The sequence below is a fragment of the Salmo trutta genome, chromosome 36 (genome assembly GCF_901001165.1).
Source record: "Salmo trutta chromosome 36, fSalTru1.1, whole genome shotgun sequence".
Lineage (NCBI taxonomy): Eukaryota > Metazoa > Chordata > Actinopteri > Salmoniformes > Salmonidae > Salmo > Salmo trutta.
Window position 1 is genome coordinate 31,776,316 of NC_042992.1, and position 15,242 is coordinate 31,791,557.

Here is a 15,242-nt window from a genome sequence, read left to right on the forward strand (position 1 = left end):
GACAACGTCCGCAAGGAAAGCATGGTAAAATGAATACAATTAAATGGTTAGTTATATTAGGCAATACGATGCAAGTTAATGCATGTCTACGTGGCAGTATACCAGTACACATGATTTATTGGTACAAATATTCAAATGCAGGAGTATTGACAACTACATTAAAGGTTTTTGTTACAAAGCATTGTTTTTTAAATTTATGTATTTAGCACAAATCAATTTAACCAATAAAACTGTAAACCATCACCAAGCCCCACAATAAATGTATTTCCTATAAATCAAAGTTATATTATGCCTGTCATTAATAAAGGTTTACTAGATCAAATGTGCCCATGGTACAATGTAAATCCGACACACACACTACCAGTCAAAATTTGACACACCTACTCATTCAAGGGTTCTTTATTTTTACTATTTTCTACATTGTAATAATGAAGACATCAAAACTATGAAATAACACATATGGAATCATGTAACCAAAAAAACTGTTTAACAAATCAAAATATATTTTATATTTGAGATTCTTCAAAGTAACCACCTTTTGCCTTGACAGCTTTGCACACACTTGGCATTCTCTCAACCAGATTCACGAGGTAGTCACCTGGAATGCATTTCAATAAACAGGTGTGCCTTGTTAAAAGGTAATTTGTGGAATTTCCTTCTTAATGCATTTGTGCCAATCAGTTGTGTTGTGACAGGTATACAGAAGATGGTATTTTACCAAATAGGGCTAAGTTCATATTATGGCAAGAACAGTTCAAATAAGCAAAGAGAAACGACAGTCCATCATTACTTTAAGACAAGAAGGTCAGAACTTTTAAAGTTTCTTCAAGTTGCAGTCGCAAAAACCATCAAGCGCTATGATAAAACTGGCTCTCATGAGGACCGCCACAGGAAAGGAAGACCCAGAGTTACCTCTGCTGCAGAGGATAAGTTCATTAGAGTTACCAGCCTCAGAAATTGCAGCCCAAATAAATTCTTCAGAGTTCAAGCAAGACACATCTCAACAATAACTGTTCAGAGGAGACTGCGTGAATCAGGCCTTCATGGTCGAATTGCTGCAAAGAAACCCCTACTAAAGGACACCAATATGAAGAAGAGACTTGCTTGAGCCAAGAAACATGAACATTAGACCAATGGAAATCTGTTCTTTGGTCTGATGAGTCAAAAAAAAAGATTTTTGGTTCCAACTTCTGTGTCTTTGTGAGACGCAGAGTAGGTGAACGGATGATCTCCACATGTGTGGTTCCCAACATGAAGCATAGAGGAGGTGTGACGGTGCTTTGCTGGTGACACTGATTTATTTAGAATTCAAGGCACACTTAACCAGCATGGCTACCATAGCATTCTGCAGAGATACACCATCTCATCTGGTTTGCGCTGTGGGACTATCACTTGTTTTCCAACAGGACAATGACCCAACACACCTCCAGGCTGTGTAAGAGCTATTTGACCAAGAACGAGAGTGATGGAGTGTTGCATCAGATGACCTGGCCTCCCAAAGAAATCAGCCAACCTCAACCCAATTGACATGATTTGGGATGAGTTGGACCGCAGAGTGAAGGAAAAGCAGCCAATAAGTGCTCATCATATGTGGGAACTCCTTCAAGTCTGTTGGAAAAGCATTCCAGGTGAAGCTGGTTAAGAGAATGCCAAGAGTGTGCAAAGCTGTCATCACGGCAAAGGGTGGCTACTTTGAAGAATCTAATATATTAAATATATTTTGAGTTGTTTAACACTTTTTTGGTTACTACACGATTCCATGTGTCATTTCATAGTTTGGATGTCTTCACTATTATTCTACAATATAGAAAATAGTAAAAATAAAGAAAAACCCTGGAATAAGTAGGTGTGTCCAAACGTTTGACTGGTACTGTACATACATACATACATACATACATGTGGAGTTCCCTTCAAATTAGTGGATTTTGGCTATTTCAGCCACACCGTTGTGGACAGGTGTATAAAATCGAGCACACCGCCATGCAATCTCCATAGACAAACATTGGCAGTAGAATGGCCTTACTGAAGAGATGTGACTTTCAACGTGGCACCATCATAGGACTCTTCGGTCATAGGATTCCACCTTTCCAACAAGTCAGTTAGTCAAATTAAGAATTCCCTCCACTGGACCCTTAGTTCCAGTGGAGGGAATTCTTAATGCTACAGCATACAATGACATTCTAAATTATTGTGTGCTTTCAACCTTGTGGCAAGGCCCTTTCCTGTTTCAGCATGACAATGCCCCTGTGCACAAAGCGAGGTCCAGACAGAAATGGTTTGTCGAGATCGGTGTGGAAGAACTTGACTATCGAACACCTTTGGGATGAATTGGAACGCCGACTGCGAGCCAGGCCTAATCGCCCCACATCAGTGCCTGACCACACTAATGCTTTTGTGGCTGAATGGAATCAAGTCCCCACAGCACTGTTCCAACATCTAGTGGAAAGCCTTCCCAGAAGAGTGGAGGCTGTTATAGCAGCAAAGGGAGGACCAACTCCATATTAATGCCCATGATTTTGGAATGAGATGTTTCATTGAGCATGTATCCACATACTTTTGGTCATGTAGTGTACTTTTCAACACATCCATGTCTCTTTCAGTGTGTTAATACATAAATACATAACATGCAAATTCGACATAGGAACACAGCAGTGCTTATTGGTTGATTGAATAAGCCAATCAACGGTCTTTGTTTAGAGTAAGAGAATTCAGAGTAAGGTATTGGCATGGTTTTGTCCATAAGCTTTTTTTTGTTCTTTGCTCTTTGGCTGCATTACAATTCTCCACCCTTGGACACTACATGGAACACTTTGGAGAAAGTAGAGAATCTAGATGTAGCTTTTCTTTCTACACTGGGATGTCGTCATGGTGTCCTCCTCCATGTTGTCAGGCCTGAGATCCTGTCTTTGGTCCATGTCAGGGGTAGGAGGGAAGTCCTCTTCGGCGTTGTCTTTTTCAAACACCCCAGGGCTTTGGCAGTGGACAAGGTCCACCATGGATGAAGGTCTCACTGCAAGAGAGTGGTGTGTGAGCTGATAGGGTACTAAACAATGAGGAAGCTACAACTGGTGGCCTACAACCATACCTACTGGTAGAGACTACAAACAATGTCACAGCTGTGTGAGTACTAATAAACCAACACAAATAGCTACTGGAGAAACCCCTACAACTACTATTACCCTCGAACAGCCAGTAACACTGCATGTTATTCAAAAGGTACGGCCACTTTTGGACCTGCCAAAACGTACTTTACTACTATTAGTTGATACACCCAACACTACAACACTGTACATGTCTTAAGTTAAAAAAAATAGAGCTGAAGGTAATAGGTCTAACCAGATGCAGGGAGGGACTTGGTGCGTTCTCGACCTTCTACTTCCTGTACCACAGAAGTGGAGCGCTTCAGGGAGGACCACTGTCTCCCACCAATAGCAGACCTGTCCATCTCTTGGTTCAAGTCAAATGTGCTGGAGTCTCCTGTGAGTTCAACTGATGGAGAGAGTGATGAGGGTGAAAGTTGATTTTATGCTTCAAATCATACCAGGTGTCTATTCAATTCTATCAAACTCACATAGTGACTATTTCTAAATCATATTATGTTCTCAGTGAATTGAAATAAATCCCTTTGTCTTTACATGCAGCAAAACAGCTTTGTTTATTCGATTTACTCTCAATAATAACACTTTGGACTGTGGTGAGCTGTTCCTAAATCAATTCATCGATGAGGGCACACGGGTAATAGATAAACCGACCATTAATGTGGCTACTCTCCTCCTCCCTCTCATAGTCTGAGGGCGCTCTCTTCAGGCGAGGGGCGGGCAGTGGTCCTTTTGGGGATACGTTTCCTAGACAGGAGTCATCTGAGGGTGAAAAATAGACAAAATAAAGAATGGTTACAGACAATAGGACAAATCAAGACAAGATAAAATCACAATAAAACTAAGTAATCTTCATCTATTTTTGCTTCTGGTGCCCTTATTTGCCATCTGAGTATCACTATCAATAAAGTATACTTAGTCATGTGCCTACCTGGGCAGTGGCTGCTGCTGGCGCGAGGGCTCAGGGGTCCCAAAGTGTGTGGTCCCATGTGGGGCTTGATGCTCTGGGGTGCTGGGGGTCTGGGTGTAACACTGGTGGGTTTAGACCTGGGCGCTATCGACGACAAGTCTATCAACGATGTTGGACCCTTTAGCTTTCCTACAGAGACATATAACAAAGAATACCCATATTGGACACAGCAACATGTGGATGGTTCGTAGAGCTTCTACAAGGGACTGTCTAAACAAAATGTTACCTAGCGCTCTATTTTAATTAAACATTTTGTTCACTTTTATTGTACCACATGGCAGCTGGCAAGCTGAACGGCAAGACAGACGTTGCAGCATAATTAAGTTGAGCCATCCTTCTGTACATAAAGATATCGCTAAATGTCATTCAAAAAATCTAATTATCTGATTGGGATATAGAGGCCAACTCACCTTGTTTATCATCTGCCTTGTCTGAAGAGTCAGACTGTAAAAAGAACAAACAAATGTCTTTCAGTATGGCCAATGTCTTTAGTCCTAAACCTGATTTCAGAGGCACAATTGTGTTTTCCACTGCATGGTTCTGTATTCAACAGTCTGAACCAAGCTGAGACATGGATGTTCCATATAAAGCCACTATAGGGCGGCACCTTCACAGTTATCCACTCATGACAATCTGTAGCTTTCCAAATGACTGGTAGATCTCCAGTTGAAGACAGGAAATAGTGTAACTTTAAAAACATCTCCCTGCTTATTCCTTACTATCTTGGACTTTTTCAGAACAGGTTGTGTGTTTCCCTGCAAGAAGATCATTATTCAGTAGTTCAATGAGGCTAAGGCAGGGTTTCCCAAACTCGATCCTCAGGACTCCAAGGGGTTCACGTTGCCCTCGCACTACACATCTGATTCAAATAATCAACTAATCATCAAGCTTTGCTCATTTGAAACAGCTGTGCAGTGTTAAGCCAAAAACCAAAACGTGCATCGAGTTTGGGAAACGCTGTGCTAAGGGGTGCTACTGGCTCATACACTTAACAGAGTCAAAAGGAGTTAAATCTGGTCAGTTTACCCACCTTATGAGCGACTATTTTCTCATGCATTTTTCTCATCTCCGCCAGGAGGTCCATTCCCATTATGGGGCCCATTACGGGGACCCTAAAGTGCCGGCCACCATGAGGACTACCCTTACTGTCACTCTCGGAGTGCTGTTCCTCAGTGGGTTCAGGGGTTGGCGGCTTCTGTGAGTGGTCAGGGGAGATTTCAGAGTGGACCCACAACGGAGCCTTGGGGGACAAGGGCTCCTCTGTCACAGTGCTGGCGGTCGCTGAAGCCGGGGTGGTGATGGCAGCTGTTCCATGGCTCTTCTCGGACTTCGAGGTGCGAGACTTGATGAGGTTAAGGAAGCCGCTTTTCCGGGATTCCCGTTTCTTCTCCGACCCCTCCTGGATGTTGGAGGAGCCCCTCAGGGTGGGTCGTCTAGAAATGTTAGAGAATGCTTTTGCTGAACAGTACACACTCACAACTTCTATAATTAACAACTTCTAAATACGGAAATTAAACAGGTACAGGTAAACAGCCAAAATAAAGCAAACACTTGAGTAAATGAGGGACATAAAGTATATTGAAAGCAGGTGCATCCATACAGGTGTGGCTCCTGAGTTAATTAAGCAATTATTATCCCATCATGCTTAGGGTCATGTATAAAAATGCCTAGTTGCCCATTATTTTGGCTACCATAGCTAGAGATCTCAGCGACTTTGAAAGAGGGGTCTCAAATGAGCATAGGGGATTTAAAGGGTGTGTGTGTCTCAGTCACCAGATCTCAACCCAATTGAACACTTATGGGGACAGCAGGTATCCTAGTGTTTTTATAGCGTTGGGCCAGTTACCCAAAGGTTGCTGGATTGAATCCCAGAGCTGACAAAAGGAAAAATCTGTCATTCTGCCCCTGAACAAGGCATTTAACCCACTGTCCCCGGTAGGCCGTCTTTGTAAATAAGAATTTGTTCTTAACTGACTTGCATAGTTAAATAAAGGTTAAATATAATTTCAAAAAATGATGCGAGATTGTGGAGCGGTGCCTGAGGCTTTTGCGCCACCATCAACAACTCCAATAGAGTTCCAGACACTTGTAGAATCTATGCCAATGTTCACTGAAGCTGTTCTGGCCCAACTCCTTAAGACACTTTGGTGTTTGCTTTATTTTGGCGTTTACCCGTAGCTAGTCAGCCTGCAAACAATCTAGCCATTGATAGCTTACTGCTGCATGCTTTAACACAAACATGGAGTTAGTTAAATCTTATGGAAACTAGAATAATTTATGCTAAAATGTCAAGTAATGTCATTTACTTTTTGGGAAGAGTTCAGCATAATAGGAATTAAAACTCACTTAAAACTGAGTTTGGTGATTTTCTTGTAGAAGAATTCATCAACACCCTCATCCACTTTCCCCAGGAGGTCATTCTGCTCCACTTCTGGTGGTGGAGAGGTGCAGATTGGTTCCAGCTGAAAACCCGCAAAATATTTAGGCCTACATCACGCAATACAGAATAGTAGGTAGACATAGAAACAGGCCCAAAAGAGTGGAAGAGGGAGAAAGAGAGGGAGAATGTGAGAGAGGGGGCAGGTGGAAGCCTCTTACTGGTGCTCGGCTAGGTTTGGTCCTCTTTTTCGGTTTGGGGCGGAGCTTGGTGTGGTGCTCTAGCTTTTGGGCCTCCATAGTGGGCAGCTCACCAAAGTACGTCGGCTTCTTGTCCAATGGGGGAGGAGGGGGCGGATCCTCCTCATATATAGGCACTTCTTCCAGGGCCTTGTCCAAGTCAAACTCCATTTCTGATGAACAACCAACCATCAATAGACGAGGCAAAACCAAACCTCTCTCAATCCAAGTTGCGGAAATATTACATTACTACTGTACTGTAATCTAAATGTATTTGACCAGATCTACTGTACCTGGGGTGTAGAACATAAACTCACCAAAGGCCACAGACACAGGCCGCAACATCCTGCAGAGAATGCTCTTCCTCTTGGACTTGGGTGTCATCCGCAGGTCACAAACACAGTCGAGAAAAAAGAAACAGTCAGCCAGTGAGTCATGCTTCAGTACAGCAGATAGGGGTCACACAACTTCACAGGGACTCGTCTTAGTTACCACACAGGTGTCCATCTCCTCCAGCCTCTCAGCATGGTGAGGACTCTGCTCCTGGGTCTGGGCCTCAGGCTGGAGGACCGTCTTGTTGGGATCTTGGTGGAGAAGAGGTTGAGGTTTCCTGGTCAGGTGTTCTGCCTGGGGTGGGAAGGGAGGAAAAGGCATACACGGTCAGTGTTTCTTCACCAGTATTTGCTTTGATGTGGTGCAGAACTGCCCTAATCAGGATTACAAATAATTTAAGCAAAAATGTCTTATTGTGTCTCTCTGTGTGTGCGTGTGTGCGTGCATGCGTGCGCGGAAGAGAAATAATCTATTTTAGTATACAGTACTGACCAGAGTGTTTTGGGAACGGGACAGAGATTCCAAGATCTCATCCACGATACGGTCTGAGAGGAAGGACGCCATACTGAGCTTCACTTCACTGTGTGACAGAGAGGAGAACATGAGCCAGATACTACCTCTCTACTACCTGCACTGTATCAAGACTGGGCTGCATATATTTACAGACTGTGTTACAGTAGTTTTCTGAGAGTGACGTTTACGTACATTGCAAGGTTATCAGCTAAGGCTATGTGACGTAAGCATAATTATTTCACTAGGTCTATGATGTCATACACAGATCAGATCACAAGGAACTGATTCAGTTTGAATTCACATTAACTGATACCATCTACACTTGAAATGATTTACTGATTAGGTTTCAAAAGGGCTCCTCCAATCCAGCCCCCCAGCGATTATCTGTTGAAGGTCACTTGTGATGGGCACAAAGCAGGCAATGCGTAGTCCGGGTTCAGCAGGACTACCATTGGACCAGAACCCAGCATGAATCTTGTTGTTAGTCACTCTGTATAAGAACATCTGCTAGCGATCTTGACCAGGCCCTGTGGTGATCACCTGATCTTGTTGATGATGTCGACTCCTGACTGTTCCAGTAGCGTAGTGGTGATGAAGCTATGTGGGACGGTCATCCTGCCTGCACCAGCCTCCATCAGCTCCTGGTGCAGGTTGCTCCACTTCATCACATGGGGACAGAGGCCCTCAGCGGTGTCAACCATAGACTGCAACAACGTCTGGGAGTGGGAGAGAGAGTGAGAGAAAAGCGGGGTTGGCAAGTTAATTGCACTAGCTTGTTATGTTATCTTATTATTCCATTTAAAAAAATAAAAAATAATTTACCAGGAAGGGCTAATTGAGATATGAAAAAAAGAGTCCTGGCCAAGATAGACAGCACCAAGTCATTACACAATTACAGAAAGACAACATGAAAAACTACAAGTAATCTAGTAAAAAAAACAGAATTCACAAGAGTATAACAAAATCATAAAACAGCAAATTAAAAACATTGACAGGTCAGGGAATCAGTCTCAAAATCCTTCATCAGGATTCACAGTTGCTGCAAGGATTAGGGCAGTGTCTCAGGTTGCATAGTTTTGTTCAAGCCCAATCACACACCTGGTTCAACTACTCAATTAATCATCAAGCACATGACCAGGTGGGCACTTGTGCAGAACAAAAACATCCAACTTCGAGGACTGGACTATGATATTCACTAAGATAAATCAACACCCAAAATATCTGGCTCGAAAAATAAAACAAATGTTTCATTTACTACTGTGTTGACTGTTGCGTACCTGTAGCTGCCCATCCATGACCCTGGCCATCTCTCCTGCCATGGACTCTAGCTTGTCCTGAATGGGGCCGCCCATGCCACCAGGAGATCCCCTCACATGGTACAGATTGGGCAGCAGCTAGATAGATGAGCAGGGTATGGAAGGAGGGGCAGACAGAGAAAGAGAAAAAAAGAGGGGAAGAGTCAAAAATAAAAACATTTGAGTTTGAGGCTCTCTTTTTCTAAATGTTATTTAACCAGGATGTCCCATGTAGAGTTTGAGGTTAATGTTAACCCTGTCATTTTTGTCTCTCTTAGATCAAAGTTTGAAATCCACGCTCTATCACTTCTGCGTTCATACTATATGTTCTACTGATTCTATAACAACAATATGTCTGGTTCTCAGCTCACTCTTTTGGAGTTCCTGGCGTCCTTCATGAGGTTCTTGGCCACCTTCATGTCCTCCTGGATGACGTCGGTCTCTGTATACCTCAGGGAGTTCAGGTGGTCCTGCACCTTCACACAGATCATGTCCATCATCTGGCAGGAGGGGTCAGAGGTTATCAGAGGACATAATGTAATGGTTTATGGTCATTCAACACTTAATGTATTATGTAACTTTTTTTCTCCAGTGGAAACTCAATGTACTACTAACATTTATCCAAAAAGTGCCGAGACAAATTTAAGAAAATGATAATAATAAGATTGTGGGAGCTGTACTCTTAGATTTCAGTGCAGCCTTTGATATTATTGACCATAACCTTTTGTTATCTTGTCTGGGCTAGGGGGCAGTATTTTCACGGCCGGATGAAAAACATACCCAATTTAAACAGGTTACTACTCTGGTCCAGAAACTAGAATATGCATATTATTAGTAGATTTGGATAGAAAACACTGAAGTTTCTAAAACTGTTTGAATGGTGTCTGTGAGTATAACAGAACTCATATGGCAGGCAAAAACCTGAGAAAAATACAACCAGGAAATGAAAAATCTGGTGCCTGTAGGTTTTTCAAGTCATTGCCAATCAAACACAGTGACTAAGGATTCATTTTGCACTTCCTAAGGCTTCCACTAGATGTCAACAGTCTTTAGAAAGTTGTTTGAGTCATCTATGATGAACAGAGACCGAATGAGAAGGCTGGGAAGTTGGTAACCCAGTGAAGGATGTCAGTTCATTGGCACGCGTTCACGCGAGAGGTAGCTCTGTTCCAAAAAGTTTTTCAAGACAATGCATGAGTCCGGTTGGAATATTACTGAATCTTCACGTTCTAAAGGCCCTAAAGATTGATGCTATACAACGTTTGACATGTTTGAACGAACGTAAATAGATTTTTTTTTTTACTTTTCGTCGTGACATTTTCCTCGCGTGTCCTACATTTTGAGTAGCTTACTGAACGCGCAAACAACATGGAGTTATTTGGACATAAATTAATGAACTTTATCGAACAAAACAACTTTTGTTGTGGACCTGGGATGCCTGGAAGTGCCTTCTGATGAAGATTATTAAGGGTAAGTAAATATTTCTAATGCTATTTATGCATTTAGATGACTCCAAAATGGCGGCTATCTGTATTGCGTAGTGTATTTTTCTGAGCACAGTACTCAGATTATTGCAAAGTGTGCTTTCCCAGTAAAGTTATTTTGAAATCTGTCAATGCGGTTGCATTCAGGAGATGTTAATCTATAATTCTTTGAATAACAGTTAAATATTTTATCAACGTTTATGACGAGTATTTTTGTAAATTGTAGTACTGATTCACCGGGAGTTTTGGGGAAATACATTTTCTGAACGTCACGCGCCAATGTAAAATGCTGTTTTTGGATATAAATATGAACTTGATAGAACAACAAAATGCATGTATTGTCTAACATAATGTCCTAGGAGTGTCATCTGATGAAGACTACCAAAGGTTAGTGCATAATTTTGGCTGGATTTCTGCTTTTGGTGACGCCTGTCCTTGCATTGAAAATGGCTGTGTGTAATTTTTTGTCTATGTACTGTCCTAACATAATCTAACTTTATGCTTCCGCCGTAAAGCCTTTTTGAAATCGGACAACGTGGTTGGATTAAGATGTTTATCTTTCAAATGGTGTAAAATAGTTGATTGTTTGAGAAATTTAAATTATTCGATTTTTGCTATCTTGTCAAGCAATCCCGTTACCAGGATGAGAATGGGAAGGGGTTCCCATAGAGGTTAAAAAAACGTACGTGTTATGGCTTTTCCACCTCTGCCATTTTGTGTATTCAAAGCTTTCTTTAATAGAAGCTTCTCTAATGTCAAACATGTAAAGTGTGGTGTACCGCAGGGCAGCTCTCTAGGCCTTCTACTCTTTTCTATTTTTACCAATGACCTGCCACTGGCATTAAAACAAAGCATGTGTGTCCATGTATGCTGATGACTTAACCACACACGCATCAGCAACCAAAGCTAATGAATTGACTGAAACCCTTAACAAAGAGTTTGTTTTGGAATGGGTGGCCAGTAATAAACTGGTCCTGAACATCTCTAAAACTAAGAGCATTGTATTTGGTACAAATCATTCCTTAAGTTCTAGACCTCAGCTGAATCTGGTAATGAATGGTGTGGCTGTTGAACAAGTTTAGGAGACTAAATTACTTTGTGGTACTTTAGATTGTAAACTGTCATGGTCAAAGCATATAGATTCAATGGATGGAGAGAGGTCTGGCCGTAATAAAGAGATGCTCTGCTTTTTTGACACCACACTCCAAAAAGCAAGTTCTGCAGGCTCTAGTTTTGTCTAATTTTGATTATTGTCCAGTCATGTGGTCCAGTGCTGCAAGGAAAGACCTAGTTAAGCTGCAGCTGGTACAGAACAGAGCGGCACATTTTGTGCTTCATTGTAATCAGAGGGCTGATATAAATACTATGCATGCCAGTCTCTCTTGGCTAAGAGTTGTGGAGAGACTAATGTTTCTTATAAAAAGTGATGCAGCCAATGTATTGAAAGTCCCAAATTGTTTGCTTAGTCAACTTAAACACAGCTCTGACACACACACTTATCCCACCAGACATGCCACCAGGGGTCTTTTCACAGTCCCCAAATCCAGAACAAATTCAAGAAAGCATTCAGTATTATATCGAGCCCTTGTTGCATGAAACTTCCATCCATCTCATATTGCTCAAATAAACAGCAAACATGGTTTCAAAAACAGATAAAGCAACACCTCATGGCACAACGCCTCTCCCCTATTTGACCTAGATAGTTTGTGTGAATTAATTGATATGTAGGCTACGTATTCCTTTTTAAATAACGTATGTAGTTCTGTCCTTGAGCTGTTCTTGTCTATTGATGCTCTGTATTATGTTTCATGTGGACCCCAGGAAGAGTAGCTGCTGCTTTTGCAACAGCTGATGGGGATTCAAATAAAATACCAAAGTTACATATCAAACATTTAAACAGAGGGGTCACCTGTTGTGTGGTTGTCGTGACAATGCCTTGCTGGAGCCGGTAAGCTTGCTCTTGGAGGTATTTTCGAGTCTCGTGGTTCCTTAGGAGATACTGCTCCATCTGCAGGGGAAATGATTTGTAGAGATTGATATAAAAAAAATATTAATGTATATGGAAATGTGACCATTTTTGCATTCAACACTGCTATCGATGCCTTCTTATAAATGACAATTGACATCAATTCTGTCATCAGTTAATATCCACCATGCAGACAAATGTGAACTTTGACCTTTAGTAGGGCGTCCTCTGTTTTCTCAGGGCTGGCCTTGAGGGCCTGGGCAGCATCGATGATGGGGATAGGCATGAAGCGAATGGTGTGGTTCCTGAAAGAAATAGAGAGGGTAACAGTACTGTATATGTAACTAAGTGTATGCCTACTCACATATCCTAACCAAAACATCCATGGGAAGATGTGCAGTGGAGTATAGATAAATATAAATTGTGACACACACACACAGATACATACTTTTCTAAAGCAGCTGCCACATCCTGGAGGCCTTGTAGGCTGACATTGTTTTTGTCCCACATAACTGTCCTATACAAACGCATAAGAGATGACAATAAAGAACAATAGAATATAGTAGAATCCATATTATGCAGTATTGGAACTTGGCACAGTTGACCCTTGTGGACCTCTTCTTGAGTCTTGACCTCTTACCGGAGCTTGGTGTTGATCTGTAGGGCCTTGGCCAGCATCTTGGCCCCCATGTCTCCCATGCCGTTGCCACTGATGTCCACCCGGATCAGGCTGGTGTTGCTGCCCAGAGCGTTCAGCACGATGGACAGATCTCCCTTCAGCTTGGAGTCGGCCAGGGAGAGGGACGTCAGGGGCTAAGTGACAGAGGTTAGTTGAACAACGGTAATGAATGGTTTAGAGACATTTTTATGCTAAGCTGTTATGGCTAAGTATCACCATAAGAGTCGACTCACCGATTCCTCCTCCTGTATCATGTGCACCAGGTTGTCCAAGACTTGAGACAAATTTCTGTGGGAAGACATGCACACTTCGTTACATTCCAGACAGAGAGGACGATACAAACAGGAGGATATTAAGTGACAGGCTAATAAAAAAATAAAAAAATAAAAATTCCAAGGTAAGTAAGTCTCGTACTTGGACTTGATGTTATTGAAGTTCTTGCCCAGTGAGAGGTGGCGGATGGAGCGATTTTTGGCCAGCCACACCAAGAGAGTGGTCAGGTCTGAATCCAAACCTGAGCATCACATTTAACACAATATCAAGTAAAACAATCAAGGTACATTCACAATCAATGTACATACAGTGTCTACTCAGGCCTCACCGTTGTCTGAGATGTCCAGGCTGGAGATGTTGGGAATCTCAGCTATGCAGCCCTCCAGAATCTGAGAGCCTCCAGATCTTAGCTGAAGTAACACAAACAAAACATTAAGAGAAAAGATAGCAAGTGTATTTTGGTGATGTATTTGATTGTCATTCAGGGTACACAAGTAAATAAAGCTAAGCAATTCAAAATCAGAATATTCAGAGCATCAGCCCAAATAATAAAGGGGTGTCAAGACAACATTTTATTTTAGAATTTTATTTCAGAGTAGACTTCCCCTTTAATTTCTCCCTCGGGAGATTCAGGTAACTGCGCCAGGGCCAAGGCAGTAGTTCAGCCTCTTACCTCTGAGCTGCTGAGATCCAGTGATACTTCACTGAGATTAGGATTGCAGCCAAGACCTAGTAAAAGTGCTCTGAGGAGAAAGAAACTAATTCAAACTCAACAGTTTATTTTCTATTCAGTTAAATCATCAAAGCAGACTGCAGGAATTAAATAATTGGTGTGATTAGATTGCTTTCTTGTTCACTGAAACTTTAAGTAATGTTACTATACTACTTACTTTTTCCTTTTTAAAATGAAGCAAAAATAAAATGTATATAACATAAAATAAAATAAAAAGCTAAATAACCAATGACATCCTGTCTAAAAGATACGTCACTAACCATTTATAGACATGCACATTTTCCCCAGGAATATTCTACAATTTTCTAGATCATATTTTCATTCTTGGTGTAATACAGTTAAATGGAGCAAATGGCAAAAATGGAGCAGACTGCAAGCTCACTTGAGTGCCTCCAGGGGGAGCTTGGTTCCAGACAGGTTGACACTGCTCAGCGCCAGCGCAGTGCCAAAGAACTGCTTGAAGGAATGCGGGACATCTTTACTTCTCCTGTGGGTTAAAAAGAATGCCAGCACACTTGGGTTATTTGTTCTGAAGTTCTCAGGTGTTCTCTCTTTGACAAACTGAGCATTAAATGACACATGGACATTGAAGACAACGGCAACTATTGAGTGACAGGCTTATTTTAGCATAAGCAAGTGATTTTGCTGTTGTATGGCTCACCTGTGAGAGAAAACGCTCTTCGACATGTTGAGCACTGAGAGGTGCCTGAGAGAACCTCGTAGAAGTGAAGTGCAGACCTGGAAGACAGGTGTTGAGCATCTGAATAACATGGACTAGTCAAGTGATATCACAGCTTTTATCCAAGCTCACAGTCTAGGGAACTACGGAGAGTATTTTACGAAATGGACTGGCCATTTGCATAGCAAGAAATATAACAACAAGATCCATAAATATAACTATATAAAAAGCCCAATTTTTATTGTTTTTAATTGATAAGTGATATCAAAAGCAGATGGCACGCTACTTATAAACAGTGCTCACATGATATCCAAATATGACATGTTCACTGTCATTGCATACTATAATTTTTTGTTGTACTTTTCCTCTCCAATTTTGTGATATCCAATTGGTAGTTACAGTCTTGACCCATTGCTGCAACTCCCGTACGGACTCGGGAGAGGCGAAGGTCAAGAGCCATGTGTCTTACGAAACACGACCCCGCCAAGCCGCACTGCTTCTTGACACACTGCTCGCTTAACCCGGAAGCCAGTCGCACCAATGTGTCGGAGGAAAAAAACTGTACAACTGGCAAACAAAGTCAGCATGCATGCACCCGGCCCA

General features: G+C 41.9%; 1 protein-coding gene across 1 annotated transcript in view; it reads right to left on the reverse strand.

The window, feature by feature from the left end:
• Positions 1–2,514: 2,514 nt before the first annotated feature.
• Positions 2,515–15,242, reverse strand: part of LOC115175879 (F-actin-uncapping protein LRRC16A) — a 29,720-nt gene continuing 16,992 nt past the window's right edge. Inside the window, exons 15-38 of the mRNA XM_029735485.1 lie at positions 14,622–14,698; positions 14,343–14,447; positions 13,901–13,970; positions 13,556–13,637; positions 13,369–13,468; positions 13,188–13,242; positions 12,916–13,088; positions 12,724–12,792; positions 12,487–12,580; positions 12,219–12,317; positions 9,197–9,325; positions 8,808–8,924; positions 8,071–8,246; positions 7,510–7,597; positions 7,177–7,311; positions 7,002–7,056; positions 6,667–6,857; positions 6,415–6,530; positions 5,099–5,501; positions 4,479–4,512; positions 4,030–4,197; positions 3,753–3,860; positions 3,337–3,489; positions 2,515–3,010 (exon numbers count right to left, since the gene is read on the reverse strand). Coding sequence (XP_029591345.1) covers positions 2,829–3,010; positions 3,337–3,489; positions 3,753–3,860; positions 4,030–4,197; positions 4,479–4,512; positions 5,099–5,501; positions 6,415–6,530; positions 6,667–6,857; positions 7,002–7,056; positions 7,177–7,311; positions 7,510–7,597; positions 8,071–8,246; positions 8,808–8,924; positions 9,197–9,325; positions 12,219–12,317; positions 12,487–12,580; positions 12,724–12,792; positions 12,916–13,088; positions 13,188–13,242; positions 13,369–13,468; positions 13,556–13,637; positions 13,901–13,970; positions 14,343–14,447; positions 14,622–14,698 — 2,979 coding nt within the window. The 3' untranslated portion in view covers positions 2,515–2,828. The remainder of the gene's footprint in view (positions 3,011–3,336; positions 3,490–3,752; positions 3,861–4,029; positions 4,198–4,478; positions 4,513–5,098; positions 5,502–6,414; positions 6,531–6,666; positions 6,858–7,001; positions 7,057–7,176; positions 7,312–7,509; positions 7,598–8,070; positions 8,247–8,807; positions 8,925–9,196; positions 9,326–12,218; positions 12,318–12,486; positions 12,581–12,723; positions 12,793–12,915; positions 13,089–13,187; positions 13,243–13,368; positions 13,469–13,555; positions 13,638–13,900; positions 13,971–14,342; positions 14,448–14,621; positions 14,699–15,242) is intronic.